This window comes from Carettochelys insculpta, chromosome 2 (genome assembly GCF_033958435.1).
Source record: "Carettochelys insculpta isolate YL-2023 chromosome 2, ASM3395843v1, whole genome shotgun sequence".
NCBI lineage: Eukaryota > Metazoa > Chordata > Testudines > Carettochelyidae > Carettochelys > Carettochelys insculpta.
In genome coordinates, this window is record NC_134138.1 from 28,067,374 (window position 1) to 28,092,735 (window position 25,362).

The 25,362-nt window shown below is 41.6% G+C and overlaps 1 protein-coding gene across 3 annotated transcripts in view; it reads right to left on the reverse strand.

The window, feature by feature from the left end:
- COL14A1 (collagen type XIV alpha 1 chain) overlaps positions 1-25,362 on the reverse strand; it is a 195,452-nt gene that overhangs the window by 30,235 nt on the left and 139,855 nt on the right. For all 3 annotated transcript variants that reach the window (XM_074986728.1, XM_074986726.1, XM_074986727.1), the window contains 4 exons: positions 15,780-15,833; positions 14,837-14,932; positions 12,688-12,741; positions 11,108-11,161 (listed from right to left, as the gene is read on the reverse strand). In XM_074986728.1, the coding sequence (XP_074842829.1) occupies positions 11,108-11,161; positions 12,688-12,741; positions 14,837-14,932; positions 15,780-15,833 (258 nt within the window). The remainder of the gene's footprint in view (positions 1-11,107; positions 11,162-12,687; positions 12,742-14,836; positions 14,933-15,779; positions 15,834-25,362) is intronic.

Genomic DNA, 25,362 nt, shown 5'->3' on the forward strand with positions numbered 1-25,362 from the left:
CACAGAGGCATTGATTCAGGAAGCTGCTTACTGAGACTTCATCGGGCATATTCATGTGCATGAAGGTACAGATTTAAGAACCTTTCTGAATCAGAGCCAAAGACTAAAGATTGCCCCCATATTAGAAATCGAACACCTCATGACAGAAAGTGTACAAATGTAGAAGAGGAAAGCATACTTTTCCATATTAAACAAGACGCACATTTTTAATTAACTTATTTTAAATCATAATCCCATCAGCTGTTCTCACCCCTGGTCCAGAACCAGTATTTGGAAAAATGTACTGGTTCTGACAGTATTTATACTTGTCCACCAAAAGGCTTCCAATTCTGACAGGTTACAATATATGGTACCCAACCTTAAAAAAAATTAAAGACGGATTTCTTCTTTCCCTCTTCACCCACTTAAATTCTGAGGATTTTAAGAATGGATAAGTGATAAACTTCTAGAAGGAATGATGAGAACTAAAAAATAAAAAGGACTAGTGATGTTACAGTGAAATAAATACCAATCTAACCGAAGTTTATATAAATAAGAAATAAATAATTTTAGCTCTTTTAAAATCAATCAGCAAATCAAGAAAAGTTTTCTCAGTGCTCAAAGCTATAAATTATAAAACCATGACAAATTCTACCTGTGCATAATCTGTACGATGACATCAGAAATAAAAACCGAAAATGTTCAGGGGGAAGGGGCTGCTGGAAGACGGACATCCTTCAAGATGACCACCCAGGGGCCACGCTTCTAAACGGCCTTTTGGAGTCCAGAAGAGCATCTTCCGGATTCTAAATCACGTGACCTGATGCTAATGAGGAGTGGGGAATTTTCATTCGTGCCTCATTAGCATATTTCAGACCGTTTATCAGCATGCTACTTTCGGAGAAAGTGTCATTGTAGAAACGGCCATAGTGATTGTTGCATCCCCGCGACACCTTCGCTAATTTGTCAGTTTTCATTTAAGTTTTTTTGTTGTTTTGTTTTCTATCTCTCTTGTTATATATTCGTCATGCCAATTCATTTCCAGTACTATTTCCAGATCTGAAGAAGTGGGTCTGTCCCATGAAAGCTCATCATCTAATAAATTATCTTGTTAGTTTTCAAAGTGCTACATCACTGCTTTTTTATTTTGTTAAGATACAGACTAACATGGCTACCTCTCTGTAACTAGATAACTATAAGGTCCTGCATACAGGCAAAACTGTCCCTGAGTTTACGGAGCCACATCACCCAATATTTACTCATGAAAGACCACTGAGTGTGTCTGAGCAAAGGCTGCAGGAGAGAGTCTAATGGCAAGCTAGTCTGAACAAATAGAACAGAATCAAACCCGGCACTCATATATTTCGGGCTTCAAATAATTATTCTTGCCATATCAAACGCTGAAAAAAGCAGTGCTGTGCCCTCCCAAATTTCACCACTGTCCAGGATTCTTGAAGGTATTTTGCATATTTTTCCCCCTGTCACAATTCACAGTGACTGTGGCAGGCATACAACTACCCAATTAGTTCAGTAGAATACTACAGACTACCTCCCAAAACAAAAAACCAGTCCTGTAGCACTTTAAAACTAACAAAACAATTTATTAGGTGATGAGCTTTCGTGGGGCAGACCCACTTCTTCAGACCTCAGTAGCATCAGTCTGCAGATGTGAGGTGATTCACAAAAGGGATCAATACCGTTCTGACTAAATAAAGCTAAGATGAGGAAAAGACCAGTAAAGTGACTCTAGAATCCTTCGCTGCTCAGAATACACATCCTTCATTGATCTTAAGGGCAGTGTGTAGAAAGTCTGAAAGCATGAGCCAAACTATACTAACAGAGAGGAAGCCATGCTAATCTATACACTAGCCAAACAAAAAGCAGTCAAGTAGCACTTTAAAGACTAGCAAAATAGTTTAATAGGTGAGCTTTCATGGGACAGACCCACTTGGTCTGTCTATGGTCTGAAGAAGTGGGTCTGTCCCACGAAAGCTCACCTAATAAACTATTTTGCTAGTCTTTAAAGTGCTACTTGGCTGCTTTTTGTTCTGATGAGCCAAACTAGTTCTGCTGCCCAGCACTTGAATGCAGTTAACACCCACTTAATATTCTCCCTCCTTTGTAGCACTACAGGTAAAAGGGAATACAACTGAATCATCCCCTCTCAGAGATGATACGCAGCAAGCTTGTATTCTAGTTTTCAGTTTAAAATTCAGAAGGCAATGCACAGTGTACTTTGCCAACCACTTAGATGTTTTTTGCCATTGTTTATATTCTGCTACTAAAACTCTTGCATTGAAAATAAATTCTTTTCCTTACCAGTCTGGTCCTTTTCTGTTTCACACATGGAGTGGAGCAGTTAGAAGTGTACCACCATGGACAGACAAAAACTTCAAAGGACCAGAAGGGTGGGCTAATTGTGGCAAGACAGGTAAAGCAGCAGATGCTCAAACCCTCCCGCCTGTTCCTGGCCTGGTAATACAGCCAGGGAGTAGTTCCAGCAGTAGACACCACATTTCACCTTCATGGCCCTCTGGTGCACTGCCAAGACAAAACAAAACTCATGCAATAAAGCAGTTGTCTCCATTCAATGCTACATGCCTGTCTGTCAGATGATACTTGTCTGCAACCCCAAGACCAGCACCCGGTTCTTGTCTCTCTTCCCAGGAGAAGTCTGGTGTGCAGGGGGAGACTATGGGAAAGCCACTAGGGAAGAAAGAGAGGTGACCAAGTCACAGACATTTTGGGGTAGGGAATAATGAGCTGAGGAACTGGAGGACAAAGGAGGCAGAGTCTCTCCCCCAATATGTGCCCACAAGGGACAGATACCTACTACACCATGCCTTGGAATGGTAATTTATGGTCCTTTCACCCCAACTTGATGGCTCTGCCCTCTCCAGGGCGGCTTTCATCTTTCAGGAGAGAACAAGGAATGTAAGTACAACTGGACCTAGTGCGAAGGCCCTGGGGAACATGTGAGAAGAAAGCACCTTTCTTCTTCTGCTAGTGCTCCTCCACCAGTATCAATCATAATCTAGCTCTTAACTTCATATCCCTGGCAGAAAAGGAAGGACTGAAAAAACTAGTGAATCTAAGTGGAGAATATTTGGGCCAGATGGGCTTGGAGGAGAGCATGGGGGCTGACTAGCACCTTGATCTCAACTTAGGCATGCAGTTCTGCACAGTTCAACCTAGTCCCTTTGTGCATGACTTAGCTGTGTCCAGGAGAGTTAATGTAAAAGCACACATTGCTCATTTTAGTATAATTAATCTAATATGGGTGACTGTAGGGTGAGAAGGGGGCAGGGAAAGGTCCCTTGAATATTTTGGCAATGACCACATCACCAAGAATAAAACAGGCAGAAACTATATCTCCTTTTCCAACATTTTTATTTCTTCATTTATAATAGGAGGACTAAGGTGAGTGAAGGAGTGGTTCCCAGTATTAATCTGAAATTCAGATTTAGTCCAGGTACCAGACTTGTTTTAAAATCTGCCAAGGATGCTTAGAGTTGTTTCTGTTAAGAGAAAACAGATCTTTAACTCTGTTCTGTCCTTTAAAATGAATATTGATCTCATCTCAGAGCATGGGCAGTCAGTCCATTCTGAAATTGATTTGCATTTGTATTTTATAAACCTGATTAGGGGCTATACTTTAATTTCTTCTTTGAAAAAGAAACTCCCACAAGCCAAAAAAAGGAAAAAAAATAGTATCTATAATTTAAAAAATCTTAAATAAATAAACCAGCAGTAAAAAATCAACAACCCAGAGGGAAAAGTTTTAAACTTGGCATCAAATAAAAAATTAAAATAAGTGTGAAAAGGGAAGCAAAATCAGAGACTCAGGGTAATGGTTTTTAATAATGATGAGATGCTCCAAGTACCAGAAAATAAGATGAAGCAGAAAGGAAGCAAGGAAATAAAAGTAAACCAGAAAGGAAAAAAAATCTATTTGTAGGTTAAGGACATTTTAAAATTAACATCACGTTGGCTATGACTTGGCAAAATGCTTAGTCATGTGCTTAAATGCCATTAACATTAGTAGAACTTTTCAAGTGCTTTGATGAATCAGGTCCAGTATGCCTCCATCATTTTAATTAATAATAAACCTTAAAAAGAAAATGATGCCTAAGCTACCACAGAAAAGGTCAATTCTTAATTTTAGTGTTAGAGTGTAGGCTGCAAAATAGTTTCAAAGTGTGGCTTACAGAAGGAAGCTTTGATAAAGAGAACATTATACAAACAGCTAAGTTACTTCTCTGCAACTTTACAGTTTCCCTTTGAAATTGCTTCAGTTACGCCTGTCAGAATTACAGCATATTCCATTGGCAATGAGCTTTCCCTTCAGACAGACCATGCAGTGAGGTCACTGGTCTCCACTCTTTCACAGTGGTTTTATGCCAGTGTAACTTCACTGGAATCAATGGAGTTACACCAGCATATAGCAATGCAATAGAATGGAGAATCAAGCCCATCATTCTGTATGTATAACATCATGGTTTGTTGCCATAGAAATCACTGTAGCATGACAATATAGTGCAAATGCCCAGCACTGCACAATATAGCACCGTCCATCATTCTGTGTATAAAAATCACAGTCTGTTGCCATAGAAACCACTGGCGCACGACAATATAGCACAAATGCCCAATAATAGGCCTAATTCTATAAGATCCTCAGAGCATCACGAGCAATACTAAACTGAAAAACAATCGTCTAGTTCATTTCCTCAAGAGTGGGAGAAACTAAACACAGGAAAGAATTATGATCAGTATTTAAAACTGAGAATTTATTTAACTTCCCACCCACACTATAGAACACAGTGGGGCTGTCTACACCATAAGAGTTATATGCCTTTCCCACGACTTAATCAAAGCCATTGTCTATGCTGTCCTTTTGTCTTAAAAACATCCCAGTACGGCTACACTATCAGTTCAGTTCCCCAGGTGGCAGCACTTGTCTAACGTCTGAGACACCAGAGATTAAACCCAGCACCTCCGAAGCCAAAAGTACAGAGTTAAAACATAAAGCTAAGTATAGCTGCAGTAGTTTCATACCTGTAAAGACTGGGCACAGAAAAGAGCCGGTAACATGTTCACTGGCATTTTTATCACTATGTCACGTAGTCTTACTCGTCAGTACTGAAACTGTTGCTGAAGTCACAATAGTGACAGTGAGAAGCATGGGGAAGATGCAGGTGCAGGCACAGCAAAAGGGAAGGAGCTAAAAGAAGCTACAAGATCATGAGGCATGAGAAAGACAGGTATGTAGCATGCAACATATGACAAGGAAAACACAGAATGGCTACGTCTACATGTGAAGCCTACATCGAAATAGGCTATTTCGATGAATAATGTCTACACGTCCTCCAGGGCTGGCAATGTCGATGTTCAACTTCGACGTTGCGCGGCACCACATCGAAATAGGCGCTGCGAGGGCATGTCTACACGCCAAAGTAGCACACATCGAAATAAGGGTGCCAGGCACAGCTGCAGACAGGGTCACAGGGCGGACTCAACAGCAAGCCGCTCCCTTAAAGGGCCCCTCCCAGACACAGTTGCACTATACAACACAAGATACACAGAGCCTACAACTGGTTGCAGACCCTGTGCCTGCAGCATGGATCCCCAGCTGCCGCAGCAGCAGCCAGAAGCCCTGGGCTAAGGGCTGCTGCCCACGGTGACCATAGAGCCCCGCAGGGGCTGGAGAGAGAGCATCTCTCAACCCCCCAGCTGATGGCCGCCATGGAGGACCCGGCAATTTCGACGTTGCGGGACGCGGATCGTCTACATGGTCCCTACTTCGACGCTGAACGTCGAAGTAGGGCGCTATTCCGATCCCCTCATGAGGTTAGCGACTTCGACGTCTCGCCGCCTAACGTCGAAGTTAACTTCGAAATAGCGCCCGACACGTGTAGCCGCGACCGGCGCTATTTCGAAGTTAGTGCCGCTACTTCGAAGTAGCGTGCACGTGTAGACACAGCTATTAAGATTGAAAAGAAGGAAGTTGGCATGATGGCTGGTTACTTAATATAATACATTTCTCATCTCATACATTTGACTAATAATTTAGTTGTAAACCCGAAATCTTTAAGCTCAAAATGTTGGTTTCTATCAACACATAATTCAGCACAAATCTTACTCTTTAAAAAAATCTCTTTTTTACCTAATTTCAGAGGGAAACCATCATAGCCCCTAACACTATGCTGCTTTCAGTGGAACTATTCACAGGCTTAAAGTTAAACGTGCTAAGGGTCTGCAGGACTGGGGCCAAGATGAGGCTCAGCTGAATGCCAGGAGCCCAAAGAATGAAGGAGAAAGGAGCTTGACAATTTCCTGAAGTCACAAAGTTTCATGCCCAGTTTCAAAAAAAGGGTCCCAAACATCCAGAAAAAAATGTAAATATCATTTAAAGGAAACTAAGTCCAATTTAACAATGTACTTTACCTATATTGTACGAATCATCAGGTAGGATTATTTTGCAATACCTGGATTCAATGTACTTAGCAGTATGAAACAAAAGACTGATTAGCTGCTGCTTTACAAGTCTAACTTACAGACATTTCCAAAGACAGGTGGGAAGTACCTACAGTTTTATCCAAACAAGTTAATATTCAGATTCCATATCTTGGTTAGAATGTAAATATTCCTCAAAAGTCTCACCACAAGCAAAAGAAAGTTTATCCCATCTTTCTATTATTATTTAGCTCTTTCTTCGTTTCATAGTATTCATTTTATTCTTTTACTTGGGCTTGCTTCATTTTTAAACATTTAAGAAAATAACATACTGCCATATTAACGATACGGGACACAGAAGACCTAATTTGTACCAAATACGTTAGAAATAGTACAGGCTTCCTTACTGTCCTTCCAGCATTCCTCAACTCTGTTCTTGAGGGCAATAAAGTTTCCCAGTTCTGTTCCTTGCTTCTTTCTTGAGACAACCAACAAAGGTGCTAGTTAATGCTAGCTGTTATCATGGTAGTGTTTTTTACATGGACATCTATGTACTAGACTGCTGTCTCACTGGACTGACTCTAAATTAAACTAATAATGCTTTTGACTCTCCTATCCCAGGGTCTGCAACCAAAACAGTGAGAAGAGCCATAATTTCAAATTCAGTTAAAAAAAAAATCAACCCTTCAAGAGCCACAATGCACATGAATACGAGACAGGCCTTAATAAATGACGTCAAGCTATGCTTTTTGTCACCCCTATGTTAAGAACAGTGCACACACAATGATTTGTACCAGTTAGAAAGTTAAGTTACCCCCATCTCCAGCTTTACCTGTCTCAGCCCCCAAATCCACCCCCTATTCCCAGGCTTTACTCCACCATCCCGCAGACCCGCCCCCCACCCCCATGCTTATCTTCTGTCAGCTCCAACCTCCACCCCTGCCCCCAGCTTAACCCCTCTGAGCCCCAACCTTCCCCTCACACCTCCAGGCTTGACCCCTTTGAGCCCCAACCACTGCTCTCGCCCATCCCCAGGATTAACACACCTCAGCACGCAGAGATCCCCCACAGCAGCCCTGCTGCTTCTCGCTGATTTCTCAGTGGAGCTGTGTGATTCTGGTAGGGGCAGGCTCAGTTGCTCCTCCCCTCCAGCTCTCTTGCTGGCTTATACTTCCATACATGTGGGGCGGCTCCCTGCCCTTCCAGCTTTCTCTTCCAGGGCTCCCTGCCACAGCTGATCGCTCAGCAGCTCCAGAGGCTGCCACTGCTTCAACAAAAACCTAAATTTAGTTGATCTAATGGCAGCCAACTGAATTTAGTTTTTTTTTGTTTAAGCAACAGCAGCCTCCAGAGCCTCGAGAGGAGTCAGCAGCAGCAGCACTCAGAGCCACAAGTGACTCCTGAAAGAGCCACATGCGGCTCTGGAGCTGTAGATTGCCAATCCCTGTCCTACCCAATTGGCACCAGTGCACAGGAACTATCAGGCATAAATCTAAAACTACTACATAAATACATGCTTATTATTATAATTATTTGCACAGAATGCAATTGCACCAAATCTGCTACTGCTGTGCAAATGCATACAAAGACAGATTTCCTGCCTTGCAGAACATACAATCTAGGAAGTGAAAGAGCAGATTAAGGAAATAAGAACAAAGATTTGAGCAAGGTGATCAGGGTGGTTTCTAGGACTTATGCATCCAGCTATGTCAGGGTGGGTAAGACCCATGGTGGGCCCCAATCACTGCCAAGTGGGAAGAGCTGTGGGTGCTCACCATCCCCCCACAGCAAAATCTCACAGGTCCCACTGGCTGGATTCATGCATTGCCCTGCCCCCAGCAAAACCCCTCAACTCCCAGGTGTACAGCTCCATCATCTTACTATCCAACTGCCTTTGTCCCAAAATTGAAACCCTTCCCACCACATAAAGGAGAAGATAATGTATAGATAAATAAAATTAAATATATACTGATTATTTTGTTTGCTAGTTATATGTAGGTGTCACAGCAGTAGGTCTATACACAGAGAATGTAAGGTATTATAAATTATATTATAAATCATCTTTCACAGACAGTGGCTGTCACTGTTTGAGGGTTTGATTTGATTTCCCTCCCGATCCTTCTTGAGGGAACCCACTTAAGGGTTTAGGTTTATAATATTTGTGTATGACAAAGCTGACAGGGGTTGCAAGCACATTGGAAGACAGGATTAGAATTCAAAACAATCTTGACACATTGGAGAACTGGTTTGAATTCAACAGGATGAAATTCCATAAAGGCTAAGTGCACCTTCTTCTTTTGATTTTAATGTCATTTGATTCTTGTCCTGCTCTGTTCAAAAACTCCTTGTTTGCAATAAAATCTTGCTATTTGATGTGAAGCACGTACCTCAGGCATCTGTTTATGAATGTCAGTAGCTTGTGATTTTAAGACTTTTTAGTACACCAGGTCTCACATCCATACAAGAGCATACCCTTCACATTTGTATTGAAGATCCACAGTTTTGTCTTCACAGATACTATCTGTAAACTCCATATGGGATGGAGTGTCTTGAATGCAGCTGTTGCTTTCCCTATCCTGGCATTGATATCCTTATCTGTTCCTCCATCTATGCCCACAATACTCTACAGGTAGGTAAACTGCTCCACATATTCCAGGTCATCCCCTTCCAGTGTGATGGTGGTGGTGTTAGACTGGTTGATCCTCATTGTCTTGGTGTTTTCCTTGTTAATACCCAGTCTAGTCAATGAGGCAGTTTTGTCTAATGTTGTGACCTTTTGCTTTCATGTCTGCGTGAAAGGAGGGCAACATAATCAACAAAATCAATGTCCTCTAGCTTTTTGAAAAGTGTCCACTGAATGCCTCGTTGATAGTCATCTGTGGTCCTGTTCACCATCCAGTCCATTGTGATCAAGAACAGGAAAGATGACAATAGGCACCTTTGTTGCACTCCCAAAGGTATGCTGAAGTTTTCTGTCAAGACACTATTGTGAACAACTTGGCATGTCGAGCGTTCATATGTTGAACGAATCAAATGAAAACAATCATCCAGCATAGTCCATCAAGCTCTCACATGGAACTCTCAAGGAAAATGCATAAGAGGAAGATCTTGGACAATGTGGAAAAGGTCTACTGAGATTGAAGGATAACAACTGGTGAACTTCTGGAGGCAGCTAGAAGTTTTGTCCCAAGACAGAGTGAAGTGGAGGAGACTTGTAGATGACCTATGCTCCATGCAGAGTACAAGGGTTAAGTAGTAGTAGTAGCAAAGTACTTCCATTAGGAGAGACAGATTGTATGCATAGTTACAAAATAGAGACATAATTGGCTAGGTGGTTGTACCACTGAAAAGGATTTGGGGATTATAATGGACAGAGGAACTACCTGATGAGTTTTCAGATATGTTAAGGGCTGTTATAAAGAGGATTGCTCAATTGTTCTTTATGACCACTGAATGTAGGACAAGAAGTAATGGGCTTCATCTGTAGCAGGGAAAATCTAGGCTACATATTGGGAAAACCTGACCGACTATTCAAGTAGTTAAACTCCAGAATAGGCTTTCAAGTGTTCCATTATCAATGTGTCACATCTAGGTTTGCAGTCCTTCTGCACCTCACTATGGCTGTGTCTACACTAGAGAGTTTTGTCCATAAAACTGGCCTTTTGTTGACTAAACTCATGGTGGGTCCACATTCCCAAGGCATTCTGTCGACAGTAAATCAACAGAATGCAGCACTTTTGTCAACAGTGTTCTGCTGCTCCCCCATGAGACAGAACACCTCTGTCGACAGAAATCTGTCAACAGAAAGCCAGTCTGAACATTCCAGGGGGCCTTCTGTTGACCGACAGGGCTTCTGGGATACCGGGCAGATCCATCTGCTGTGCTTCCAGTTGGCTGTTTTGTTGAGAGAGTGGCTGGGCAGTCTGGCCACTCTCTGTCGACAGAGTGGATTGCTCTTTTGATCTGCTTTGCAGTCTGGCCGCAATCTGTCGACAGAAGTTTTGCTGGAATATATCTTCTGATAGAAACTTCTTTTGATACATTGCTCTAGTTTAGACATAGCCTATGATTTTCTAGCAGATCTGATCAGCATCCAGCACCAGTGGCTAACTCTTTGTCTTGGGAGTATAATGGTGTACACCACTTATCAATTAGCTCTGACAATGCAAACTGCATTACCACTTAATGCAAAACCAGTGTAGATAGATAGATAGCAAAGAAACTATATGCATGCTAAAAGAGACAAGAGGTCACCCCAAACACTATAGGGCTCTGGTAGGAAACAGTCATTCAATCACACAACTAGCTTTGTCCTTTTGGTTACATGTTCCTGTCTGTTTTTAAATCAGGAACCAGATTCCAACTAGACATTCAGCTTTCTCTTTAAACTGTCATGTCCTTTGATCTCCAGTTTCTGGGACCACACAATCATCAGTCAATGACTGCCCAGCATCAAACTTAAAAGACTACATTTTTACATAACCAGGATTATGTGATTTACACTAACCACTCTCCAGGAAACTCATATAACGTTTTTTGTCCCAAAAGTCTGTGCCTGTCTGGCACATTTCAGTAGAGTCATTTGCACTCCTTACACTTCCCAGGTCTTGACTGTGCCAGTGCCATTACTGATGGAATGGAAACAGGAATGAGAAATCTGTTTGTTTCATCCTACCCTTTGACCTTGAGTTCCATCGCGGCCCGGTGATCCTGATGCTCCTGGGACACCCTGTGAATGATAAGGAGGAAAAAGGTCAGAATGGCAGCCACCCTACACAGTACAGCACAACCCTGCCTTTGTCTGACATACATCCAAAGCCCTGGGATAAATGGAGCTTTAGATACTCAAAAGGGTAATTCATAGTAGGGACATATCTATGATTCTGATAAGGTGGAACAGCAGTGAAATAAACAGGGCTTATTAATATGCATATAAAATTAGCCTTTTTGGTTTTAATACATTATGTCAAATCAAATTAACATCTACATATGCCAATACTGCATCCCTCCAGTTTTATACCAATGTAACCATTGTATACCAATGTAATGCCACTGAGCCAAATCAGATCTTCAAGCTAAATCACTATTTCCATCTCTCTCTTTCCGTTTTTGTAAAGGCCTGAGTTGCCACACTGTCTGAACTTGGTGCAGTAATAGCAAAGGGGAAACCCTTGATCAAGCATCCAGTCCAAATAAATGAGCTATGCCTGGCAGAGTTCCATGAAATTCAGATGAAATCCTCCCTCTAACAGGCTGCTGAGAGACATTGGAGCTGATCCCAGACTTTGCCTACAGTCACAGGCATACATCTCTCCAGCCTTCTGGATCAGTTTATGAGGAAAGATTCTGAGAGTATCAAGGAAGACTGGAAGTTGGGGAACCTTGTAATAGCCAACAAATATCTGAAGTGTATAAACATGAAGGAGGGAAAGGGTTTGGAAAGTTGTATGGAAGAAGACATTATAACCAGGAGTAAAAGGCTAAAACTAAGAAATGCAAAAGATAGCTTGCACGTTAGTAAAATTGCCATCAGTGGGAACTCAGAGTGCTCAGAATCTTACAAGTTGGTCCAGAAAAGTGGATGATTTTTTAAATGGCAATTAAAAGAGTCCCTTTTTATGTGTTTGCTAATCATTGCATCTGCAATATTACAGGTTGGGATATGTAGATACCAACTACCAGGTTCTGCAAACCAGGTACTCAGGTAGCTCCTTGCTCCTTCCTCGCAGTTGTTTTCACAAAATTGCACCTCAGATTATTTGTGAGCACAAAAAGAGAAAGACTGGCTCTTCAAAGTCAGTCCTAAGTGATTTGCCCATGGGTTCACAAATCAGTGACTAGGCCCACAACTAAATTAGAAGGGTACTAATTCTAAATCTTTTGCACCTTCAACTAGACCAGTGCCCCTCAATGGCTGGGTCTATACTTGCCCCTTAAAATGTTGAGGACTAAAGGGACTTAGAAGTAGTGCAGGCACTTGGAAGTGCCCACGGCTACACACATGCCAGCACTTCAAAGTCTGAAGATTCCAAGTTGCTGCGGAGGAAAAGTAGCCTAATGAAGTGCTGTGTTTTCATCACAGCACTTCATTATTAATCTCCTGTGGCCCTGATTACCAAGTCTCCTTCAAAGGTGGGGGCAAGTGTAGACAAGCCCAATATCTTTGAATCTCTGCCCTGTCCAACATAAGAATGGCAATTATGCGTTCAAGTATATCTACTAAATGCTACTTTGCAGCAATAATATAAGCAATACCTGCTGGCCAGGGAGACCACGATCACCCTTCTCTCCTTTTTCACCTGGTGTGCCCTGGGAATCAAGAATCACGCACAGTTAAACACATAAATGGATGCTTTCCTCCTATTTTCAGCTGTACTTTTCAAAACATTGTGCAAAAACTTAACTACAGATTAATTTTTTCCTAATATCCTAAAATTTTATTGGCAGAACTGCTTTACAAAAATGTTAATTAAATCTTTAAAGACATGGAACATTAAAAAAAAAAAGGGAAACTCAGATTCAAAAGAAACTTAAAATGTCCTGGCAAAGTGATAACCTTTTTGTTACAAAGTGGAGAGACACTCGTCTCTCTGTGAGTGAACTTGCTTCTCTTTGACATTCAGAGAAATGTCCTGTAGCAATTAACAGAGTTCTATAGAAATCAAACAGGTTTCTGTAGAATATACACGAGAAATAAAGAATATCGTTTCTATAGTATGATTTTATCCAGTCAATAAAATTCCACTGCAGGAATACAATTTTCTGTTACATTCTATAGAAACAATTGGAATTTATTCCTACAGTGATAATATCCTTGATCATATTTTCTGTTAAAATAAGCCAGAATATACAGACTATGTAAATGTATAAAGGGGAATACTGTCTATGCCACTAAGGCTGTGTTTACACTTCTATTTCTCTTTCGAAAGAGGCATGCAAATGAGGGGAATTGAAAATGCAAATGAGGTGCAGATTTGCATACTCTCCTTTCGAAAGAGCTTCTTTTGAAAGGAAAAAAGCAGTGCAGAGGTAAACGTCATCTTCAAAGAAAACTTCTTCCTATTTTGTTTCAGGAAGAAGAGTTATTTTGAAGATGGGATTTACTTTCGAAAGAACTGCATCTATGCTGCTTTTGTTCATTCAAAAGAAGCTCTTTTGAAAGGAGATCATGCAAATGAGGCACCAGATATGTAAATCTGCACCTCATTTGCATTTTTGATTTTCCACATTTGCATGCCTCTTTCGAAAGAGAAATGGAAGTGTGGACGCAGCTTAAGTGTAGGCCTACATAGCACAGTTATTTTTGAAAAAGCAGCCCTCCTATTTTGAAATTGGCAACCTTCATTCTATGAGGAATAGTGCCTATTTTGAAACAGCTACTTCGAAATAAGTGCTGTTAAGACAGGGACTAGAGCCTATTTTGAAATAAGCCATAGTGCCTCCCAAGGCTCTATTTCAAAATAGGCTTTATGGCTGCATCTACACCACCCTTCCCTTTCAGAAAGGGGAAGGAAATGCAGTGGATCAAAAATTGTAATGAGGTGCTGATATGAATATTCAGCACCTAATTTGCATAATGACAGCCACTTGCCACGTCAAAAGTGCTGCTTTTGAAAAGCAAAAATAGCCATATAGGTGGGGTTCTTTTTGAATGGAAGCCCTGCTTTTGAAAGCACCCTTCTTCCTGAAGAAAAAAGGTATTTTTCTTCCTTTGACAGTCAAGTATTATGGATGGAAATATTTTTTCATCAGTGTATATGTGATGTTTACTGATAAAAATCTAATCCTTCCAAGCCTTTTTATAAAACAGAATGGGCATTGGTAATGCAGGTTCTTTGCACTGCCAAAATATCTCAACATGGTTATTGAGAAACCAGCCCTTAAGATAGTATTTCAGGCTCCATGCCTATAAATTCACTCCCTCACCTCTCTGCAAGGCTGCCAATAAATGTGCCAGTTAGTGTCAGTTAATTCAGATGATGGAGGTGGTTTTGGTATGTGAACATCTCTCCACTAAGAGCTAGACTAAGATCATCAAAGTCACAGAAAATCAAACAAAGATAATACTATGTTTTAAGTGTACCTACAGCTTACAGCATTTTTTAAAAAAAAGCTTTTATCTAGATTTGAGTCTGAATCAAAAACCCATGGTCCCAACTCTCCTGAGTTTTAGTGAAATTCATATCCAAATACATATCTTAATATTGGAGCTGGTTCCTATTCTTCTTGCAGCTTTAACTCAAATCCAGATGCCTTAGACTTTGGTGAAGTTCCGATCTGGATCTCAACTATGCAGCTCAGCCCCATCTCTTGTTTTATCTAACCTGATGGGGCAGCCTAACATATGGGTGCTGGAAAATTACTATGATAACAATAAGACCACAATTGTTCATTTAGATCTCACTGGAAGCCCTTGAATAGAAAGTCCACTTGGCCCTTGTGGTCCTGGAGGCCCTTGCGGTCCTGGAACACCAGCTTCACCACGAGGTCCATCCAGACCCTATTACAACAATAGAGAAAACATGAAACCCATAAGTTACACTCCCACTATAGGTATGAAGGGAGTGTCTATGTAGAATTAAATACCAAAAGATTCAACAGCACCTAAAAAATGAGTTAACACTGAGGACAGGCCAATAAGGTCCCTGTTTCACAAGGTCTGATTCTTTTAGGCACACAAAAATCCACAGATATAGGCTGACAAACAGCAGCAGCACTATCCATTTTACTGCTCCTCAGCCAGAAGCAAATATGATATGATCCAGGAGATCTGTACACTGTTAACCCAATAAACACCTATGACATCTGACTGCCCCGCTTCTTCAAGTACATCACAGGCATTCCGGATTTAAGCTCATACAACCACCCCACAGTTTTAGACACAAAGGGTGAACCTACACTTGCATTCCTCTTTTGAAAGAGGCATGCAAATGAGGGAAATAAAATGCAAATGAACCACATATTTGACACCTCATTTGCATATTTCTTATTTCAAAAGAGCTGCTTTCGAAAGAAGAAAACCAGCGTAGACGCTGCTCTTCCAAATGTAAACCCCCCTCTTCGAAAGAATCCTTCTTCCCTTTATTTAATGAGAAGGATTCTTTCTAAGATGGGGTTTACTGTCAAAAGAGCAGCATCTACACTGGTTTTCTTCTTTCAAAAGAAGCTCTTTTGAAATAAAAATATGCAAATGAAGTGCCAAATATGCAAATATGTGTCTCATTTGCATTTTACTGCCCTCATTTGCATACCTCTTTTGAAAGAGGAATTCATATGTACATGCACCCAAATAGACAAAAGCCCCAAAACAAAAAGGTTCATTTTACAACTGGAGGGTGGTAGATTACCTTTGGACCTTGATCACCACGCTGACCCTTAGGGCCTCTGACACCCGGACCACCCTGTAAAGCACATAATTCATATTATGAGAAAGAAATCCTACAAAAACTAAAACAATCAGTTATTTCTTTTTCCTGAGTCATTTAGCTCATTCTGCTCTAGTATGCACCAATTCAGAAAAGCAGGTCTATTCAGGCAATCATATAGGCGTGCACTTAAGTCCTACACATTCACTGAGGTTTAAGTATATTCTTAATAGCTATCCTGTGCAGGGATGGTCTTGATCTCAGGAAAGTACTTAAGCCTGTATCATGGTCCGTAAGGCACTAAAATCAAAATATTGCGGCAGGCAGTGGCATGGCTGCATACATGGGTACACTTTTTTTTTATTAAAATATTCACCACATCAGCTCTTTCCAATATCATCACATTGGTAAAGGCCAACTTTCCAACACCTCTAAGAATATTTTTATTGGACAAACATCCCTGTATGACCCATTACATTTGCTAGGGTTTAATTTCAGAACCATCCAGTTTCTTGCTCACCGTTTCTCCTTTTTTGCTTTCTTCACCGATGCCTGAATTTTTTACTAATTTGTTAACCAACTGCAGCCCAAACCCTCTTTTGTTAACTGTATTTTACAGGATACTGGGATTGTGTATTTCTAAAGATGACTGACTTGAATGAGTTTCTGATATACATGCAAGACGAGTCTTGCTCTTCTGGGTGATTTTTATTAAATATTTTTAAGTTTTTACAGCCTTTTAATAAAATATTCACCGATCATCTCCCTCTGCCCTGGGTTAATGTTTATCTTCTTAGACTGTGAGCATTTCAGGGCCAAGCCTATCACTGTGTTCATAAAGCATCTACTACTATTAGACAACGCACATCTATAGGATGTGAGGAGGTGCTACAAATATCAAATAGCTAATAAAGCGATATAGGAAAGGGGACTGTTAGGTAGATATTGGCCAAGTCTAATATTTATTTTGAGGGTCAAGAAATGAATGTTCTTTAACACACAAAACCAACAACATATCGTCATTCTTTGATACAAAAAAATAATATATGTGTTGTTGCACATAAAAATTATATTATACCTCTGTTAGGCCTTGTCTACACTTAGGGTGTGTCCACATGGGCACAAATGTTCAAAATGGCCATGCTAATGGCCATTTCGAAGATTACTAATGAGGCGCTGAATTGAATATTCAGCGCCTCATTAGCTTTAGGACGCTTCCGGCCACAGCGCTTCGAAAGTGCCGCTTTCAAAATCGCGCAGCTCAGCACGGCTACACAGGGGTCCTTTTCGAAAGGACCCCGCACCTTTTGAAATCCCCTTATCCCAATCACTGATGCTAATGAGGCACTGAATATTCAATTCAGTGCCTCATTAATAATCTTCGAAATATGCTTATTTTGAAGATTTGTGCCCATGTAGACACAACCTTAGGAAAACTTCAAAATAGCCATGCTAATGGCCATTTCGAAGAATACTAATGAGGCACTGAAGTGCATATTCAGCACCTCATTAGCATGCTGCTGGCCACGGCACTTCAAAATCGCCATTTTTTGCTCCTGCATGGCTTGTCCAGATAGGGGTCCTTTTTGAAAGGCCCCTACCAACTTCGAAATTCCCTTATTCCTTTCAGCAGATAGGAGTAAGGGGATTTCAAAGCTGGCAGGGTCCTTTCGAAAAGGATCCCCCTCTGGACAAGCCGCGCAGGAGCGAAAAGTGGCAATTTCGAAGTGCCGTGGCTGGCAGCATGCGAATTGAGGCACTGAATGTGCATTTCAGTGTCTCATTAGTATTCTTTGAAATGGCCATTAGCATGGCTATTTCAAGGTTTTCTCTAAGTGTAGATGTAGCCTTAAGGTTGTAAAATCATGCATTTGTAAGTTAAGAAGTGCCAGAATTAAAGCTGTCTGTGCAACTTTTCTTCAAATTCCGTGTGTATACACTACGGTAGTCTTTAATTACATGATAACCTTATTTTACCACCCCCCTCCTCCTCCAGTGGTTTGAGCATTGGCCTGCTAAACCTATGGTTGTGAGTTCAATCCTTGAGGAGTCCATTTAGGATCTGGGGCAAATAGGTTAAAAAAGGGAGGGTGATTGGTCCTGCCAAAAGGGCAGGGGACTGGACTTGATGACATCCTTAGGTCCCTTCCAGTTCTGTGAGATGTGTATCTCTGTTTATTATTATTTTATTAAGTCTCCTCAGTTCCACTCCCTTATCAGTTCCATATCCCCGTCCTCATCTTTCTACTTCTTCCCTGGCTCCTCATTCCACTCATGTCCACTCATTCCACTCATGTCCATACTCATTCCACTCTCATTCCAGGCTGGCTAATCATAAGCAGGTGAGCTTGGGCACCAGCAGGTCAGGCACAGAAAACACAGGAGAAAGCCCCTCCCTGCTCTCTGTTCTTGTTCTGTCTGCTATGTTGGTTTCCCGAAGGAGCCTAGTCAACCCCTGAAACCTGGGAAACTTGGGTACAAGGCATACACAGCCCTAATGGAATCTTCAGAGAATTTTACTGAAATTCTAAAAAATTCTAAAGAGCTTGTCTGAACTCAGATTTTCAGAGGCTCAGAATTAAAATCAAATTTGAATTAAATTTTTAAAGGGACAGCAAAAGGCATATCTCACATTGAAAGTCACCATCTTTATCCATTTTCGAGTCCTTGCTCTAAAGCAGGGATCAGCAGCCCCCGGCACACGAGCTGATTTTCATCAGCATGTGAGGTGGGAGCTCAGTCCCGCGTCTTGCTTGCTCAAAGCCACGCTGCCAGTGAATTAACAAAAGACCAGCTAATGCTACCTATCACCACCTAAATGGCAAAGCACTGCATCTTAATTTCTTGACTAATGAAGCTATTGTAAGAAGGACTATTTGTGACTTTAAAAAGTATCACTGGCAGTTGGACTGCACATAGAGGTCAAAAGGTCAAATTTCAGCATTCTGTCTTGGAAAGGTTGCTGACTCCTGCCCTAAAGCATACAGATGACAGAACCTCTTAGTGAAACACTTGTAAGATTTTGTTTTAATATAGTCAAAACAATGTATTCTTCCTGAACCTCATTCTGAGAAGCAGAGGAAGTATTTTTGATAAAACTTTAAAGAAAAAAATAATCAGCCTGAAGCAGATACACATTTATAAATTATATACCCAGAAGAAACCACTGGATCTACTCAATCTCCCATATAACACAGGCATAAAATGTCACTCAGTTATCCCTGTTTTCAGCCCAAACAGTTGTGTTTGACTACAGCATATCTTCCATAAAGGTATCCACTTCTGACAAGAAGGCATCACGAGAGAAAGAATCCAGCATATTTTTTGGTAGATTGACTATCTGAACAATTACTCTCACAGATAAAAACTGTGCCTAATTTCTAATTTGACTTTGTGTTGCTTTTGCTTTAAAGCCATTAGTATTTATTATGCATTTTTCCACTAGATTAAAAATCCCTAGCTTGTTTTTATTCTCCATGTACGTATTATACACTGTATTCAAATAATCTATTGATCACAGCCAGTTCTAGAACAAATGAGCACCAATTTACAGGCAGCACTGAACTGCTCAGCCACTCAGGTCTCGGGAGGACAAAAACATTTTCTGCGCCTCTCAACTCTCTTTAACAAACTAAACAGGCTGAACTCTTTAGCAATCCATTGCAAGGCATTTTGTCCAGTCTTCAGATATTTTTGGTGTTCTTTTCTGCACCTTCTCCAGTTTTTCAACACCTGTTTTACAAAGTAGGCAACAGAACTGGCTGGAGTATCAGCATAGGTTTCACTTGGCATGGAAAATTTCAGTCCAAATGGTTAGTTTGGCAAAGTTACAAGCATCTCTAAACATGGAAAATGTCAGGTAACCTAAATTGAAAGCATTACTACATGTGCTGCCTATAAATTACATACTTTCTAAGTCTTTCATGACACATCCAGAGATTTCCTCATAAATGGTTGTGGATAAGTATACATTTTAAAGGTCCTCTTCTGAAGCTGATCTCTGGAATTTGTTGAACATTATAAAAAAATTAGCTCTAACAGGAAAAATTCACATGATGAGAGGAAGTTTGTCGTCTTTATCTCCTGGAAGCAATATTGAGCCAGACAGCTACCATACGTGAATTTCTGGTTCACACTAGATTCACATTCTAATTGACTCATTAGAGAAATGACAGTTTTGTGCTGTTTGTTATTTAGGCTGCTAACTCTTGCAAAGATTCACATATCCCATGTGATGGGTCAGCAACATATATACAAATACATACACACCCCTCATGAGTCATAACGACCAAAGCCTTGGATGATTTGAATCCTATGCAGGTAGATTACTTTTGTGCTTTATTCTGAGAATACCCAATGAGTATCTGTGCTACTGAACAGGATTTTCTATTATGATTTTAAAAAGCAAATTATTTTATTGAAAGAGTCAGACTTTGTGATCCCAGATATCCATATATTTTCTATGTAGTATTAGCAAGAGACACCCTTCTAATCAAACCTAAATTTATACAAATAATGTCATGGGAAACATTTTTGATCATACTGAAAGAAGTGATAAAAATTGATCAGATTCACTTGCATTTTTACTTTCCTGACTATCCAGGTGACTTTTTCATAGGACACTAATGTAATTCATGTACATAGGAAATTAAACTTCATAACACAGTCAATTGTTCTCTAAATCAAAACAAGACAATGCAATTCCTTTTTCCATTTGGCATGCTCTACTTTTTTTGTTCATGTGACATCTGTTATCTCAAGTGGAACATTAGCATAAGAAAAAAAAAGGCTTCCTGTGAGTTCTTCAAGTTTGCAAAGCTATAACTTGAGGATTTTAAAGCTTAGACAATGAGAGCTTCACTAAAATGAAGACTCTTTTACCTTGCATGTCTAAGTTTTTTCTTCATTACAGACTACACGGTTAGAGTCCCAGTTTCAACAGATGATTATGTATATGATTTGCCTCTGGAAATAACTGTGAGATCACTATACGTTTTTAAGAATGCAGTATATCTCAGGAGAAACAAAGTAAATTAAAATTGTGGTCAAGGCAAAAGAGTTTGGCTGAGATGATCCAGCAGGTCCTTCCCAGCCTATTATCTATGATTCTATGAAAAATGTGTGTTTTTTCACAGTTAGTATAACCGGAAGAGACAGAAGCATCCAATACTATAAAAGAAAATGTACTTTAATCAGTGCGAGCATTAAAACTTTATTATAAGTTATAATAATAAATATATTATGCACATTTGTTTTTCTTAGTGTATAATAAAAATTTTTGTTTTACAACAATTTAGTTTATTAACTTATATAGGGCCCATTTTTTCCACACCTGAATGGTGTGATATAAAATGTTTGAAACATTCTAAGAGACAATGCTACTCACACCTGGCAGCACCTGGATCAACAACGCAGCAACTAAAAACCAGTCAAATACAAAGAAACATACACAGCAGTAAGTACGTTTATTCTTTGTGATGTGTAGTCCCAAGCTGTTTCTACATTAGCATCTTCCTTTCAGAAGGGTCATGATAATGAGCGAGTCCAAAAATGTGAATGAGGTGCTGCCATGCATATGCAAGCGCCTCATTAGCATTATGGCAGCTGTGGCGACTCGAAAGTGCGGCTTTCAAATCACATGCCACCCGTGTAGACAGGAGCCTTTCAAAAGGACCCCCCAGTCTTCGAAAGCCCCTTCTTCCTATCTGGTGTTAGGAAGAAGGGGCTTTCGAACTCCGGAGGGTCCTTTCGGAAGGCCCTTGTCTGCACAGGCAGTGCATGATTTGAAAGCAGCACTTTCGAATCACCATGGCTGCCATTATGCTAATGAGGTGCTGCATATTCACAGTAGCACCTCACTACCTTCTTTTGACCTTGCTCATTTCCATGCCCCTTCCAAAAGGAAGGGGCCAGTGTAGACACAGCTCCTGTATATAGTGCACTTCAACTTGCACAACTGTTTTATGAGCTCAGAGCCGGCGTATCGTGTAAGCTGAGCTTTGGGCAGTCACTCAGTAGCAAGTCAGATGCTGCCCAGCTGAATATCAGAATGCCCAGCCCCACCCACAGGAGGCACCTTATATTTCTTTTGTGGTGCACATCTGCCCATGCCTTGGTTCACATAACAAATGAAGCTGAGGGGCTGAGCACTGTGATCTGGGGTGGAGAGGAGAGACGACTCCAGCTCCAGGAGCTGTAGATGGTCTCCCAGAGTGGGCAGCGAGCCATAGCTGATGCAGTCACTGTCAGAACTGAAAGGGTCACTGAAGTAGAGAGTATAGCCCTGCAGATGGTGGGGGAGGCAAAGGAGGCAGTTATCCCAGGGACTTGCATTTTAAGTGCCCTGGCAGCTGTACTGCACCACTGCACATGGCTGTGAAGGAAGGAGGGGGGCGATCTGAGTGATGATGAGAGCTAACAGCCTTAGGACCTGCCCCTTCTTCCCTTGGCCCCACCCCTTCCAGGGGCATGGATCTGACCACTTCTCCCACCTTGACCCAAGGCCTGAGGTGCATTTGGCCCTCCTGAGACAATGCCAGATCTGGCAGTACCAACTAGGATTTTGTTGCTAAAGAAGCAGTCTCATTACCAATGTGCTGTAAAAACAAAAAAGCAGTAAAGCAGCACTTTAAAGACTAACAAAATAATTTACTGGGTGAGCTTTCGTGGGACAGACCCACTTATTCAGACCATAGCCATACCAGAATAGGCTCAACATTTAAGGCATAGAGAACCAAAAATAGTAATCAAGGTTGATAAATCAGAAAAAAAATGTATCAAGGTGAGCAAATCAGAGAGTAGAGGGGTGGGGGGAGTCAAGAATTAGATTAAATAAAGGGAAGAACGATTCTTTCGAAGATGGGTTTACTTTCAAAAGAGCAGTGTCTACACTGGCTTTCTTCTTTCGAAAGAAGCTCTTTCAAAATAATAATATGTAAATGAGGTGCTAATATGCAAAATTTACCTCATTTGCATTTTGATTCCCTCGTTCGCATGCCTCTTTCGAAAGAGAAATGCAAGTGTAGATGCACCTTAAGTGGGATTGAGAGCATTTCCTTAAAACCAATTAGGAACTGATTCTACAAATCTTCCACATCCAAACCTCCCACAGACTTCAAATAGATTTTTGCACATGAAGCAGTTGCGGACTGAGGTTAAGTCTACACTATGAGATAAATTTGAATTTAAGGCAGTTAGCTCAAATTACAACATGACTGTCTTCACTGTAAAGACCACTAGCTCGATTTAGGGAGCAGTAATATTGATATCATGACATCACTGAAACCGGGTGAGTGTAGCATCAAGTTTGAATCTAAAAGTTCGAATGAAAGCTAGTGTGGAAGTGCCATGTCTTTCAATTGCATTTATTAGTCTCCAGAGGTGTTCTGTATATACTCCACAATGTCCCACAGTGCTCCACTCTCGTTGCTTCCATCTTCACTGCTCCCTAGGTGCACAGGAATTAGGTAACAGGCAGACTGTGAATTTCATTTCAGGACCAGGAATCCCATGGCTTTGGGGTCATGCTTGTATTATGAGAGGCTGAGAAACATCTTTCTTTCTTTGCTGTTAGCGCTGTGAGCACATCTACCCATTGCAAATAGCCTCAGCATGCAGTTCGTGGGTCAGTCGCTACCTCTGATAACCGAACACTTGGTATTTTTTTCTGTGCTGCCTGGAGCCAGCTGCTACCCACCACATCATGTGGCAGCAAGGCTGTTGGCAGTGGCAGGAGGTTTCATGTTTGTATGGGAGGCCTAGAAACTTCTTCACAGGGGTTAGCATTTGTGCAGGCCCGCCCCCGACTCCCCCACAGGCGCCACAAAGTTGGGGTCTTTCCTGCTCCCAACCACATCGCGTGGCTAGCGCCCAACCCAATAAAAGGACATGCCAGCTGCTCAGTGCTAACCATGCTGCCAGGCAGCACAACGTCCTGAGGACTCCAAGGGGAGGAAAGATTTGGGGGATTTGCAGCCACCTGGTGGAAGTCTCCCCGGCGGCGAAGACTTGTGGGGCCCAGCTGCTGCCCAGGGGGAAAACCGCAACTGGCCTTCCATCCAAACCTCCCTATGCCCCTCGCCACAACGAGGAAACTGGGGGATAGCTGTCACTGGTGGGGAGTCTACCAAGCTGGCTACAAATTCCAGGGCCTGGCTGCTGCCCGAGAGGAACGACTCAACTGGCCTTCCACTCAGACCTCCCCGTACCCCTCACCCACCACAAGGAAACTGGGGGCTAGTTGTCGCTGGGGGAAATCTCGCCCACTGGCTATGAATTCTGGGGCCTGGCTGCTGCCTGGGGGGAACACCTTGGCTGGCCTTTCACCCAACTCCCCCACCCTCCCCACAATAAGGAAACTGGGGGCTAGCTGTCACCAGGGGGAAGTCTACCCTGAGAGCTACAAACCACGAGACCTGGCTGCCACAGAGGGGTAACCCCTCAACTGGCCTACCACCCGTACTCCCCCATCCCACCCCCCCAACAAGGAAACTGGGGGCTAGCTGGGGGAAAGCCTTCCCCAGCAGCTACAAATTGCACGGCCTGGCTGCCGTCTCGGGGGAACAGTTCAAGTGGCCCTTGAGCCACAGACCCCACACCCCACTGCTCAAAAAGATTTTCAGGGACCATGTCAACTGGCTCTTCAACCTCCCAAATACCATTTCCTTCCATCCCCATCCTCCATTCCCTGTGTTGGCAATGTCTGTGTAGTGAAGAGGGAAGCCAAAAATATTTTTTCCCAGCCTCTTCTGTTGTATTTCTTCTAACTCTGGACCCCTTCACACAGAGAAGAGTGGGTGGAGGGCCAGTTGAGAAGACAGACCATGCACAGAAGCTGTATAATGAACTAGGAAACCAAAAACCCTGACTCACTCAAGCTCTTTTTTCAAAACCTTTACCATCTATTTCTTCTTCAAGATTTGCATTGTTCCTGTATTATTTTCAGGGATCAGATGTAATCAAGGGAGTACGAACAGTTGGTGGAGTGCCAGTTGAGAAGACACACACCTGCTGCTTCTTGTAAAATCTTTGATAATTCAGTTACAGATAGAGTATTAAAAAGCAATTCAGTTACAGAAGAAAGACATTTCTGCTAATTTGGCGATCTTTGTTGATGCCCCACTTTTTCTTCCTTCTTCCTGGAAAAATGGACGTTTGCTTACCTAGGAGGGAAATGAGGGCAAAGGGAATATGATGTCAAATGCCCACAACCACTTGCAGAGCATTTTTTTCCCATGCTGCGCCAGCAAAAATACCCAGAATGCTGCGGCAATGAGGCAACTGTGTGATAGGTTCCCACAATGCATGGCTCCAACGGTCGATGTTTGCAGATTGAGTGTGGCAGCAACAAGTTAACTTTATGGGAAGCACATGGTGGGGGGTGAGGATACTCAAATTCCAATTTATAAAATCCAGCATTACAAAATCAATTTTAATAAATTCATGTTTACCTCAGACATAGCCTGAGTCTGTCTGTATTCAAAATTACTGAGCCATCTGTTTATTATCATGCAATTTTTCTGCTACAGAAGATAAGGCAATGCAAGTGCATTTGCTATGTGCCTCC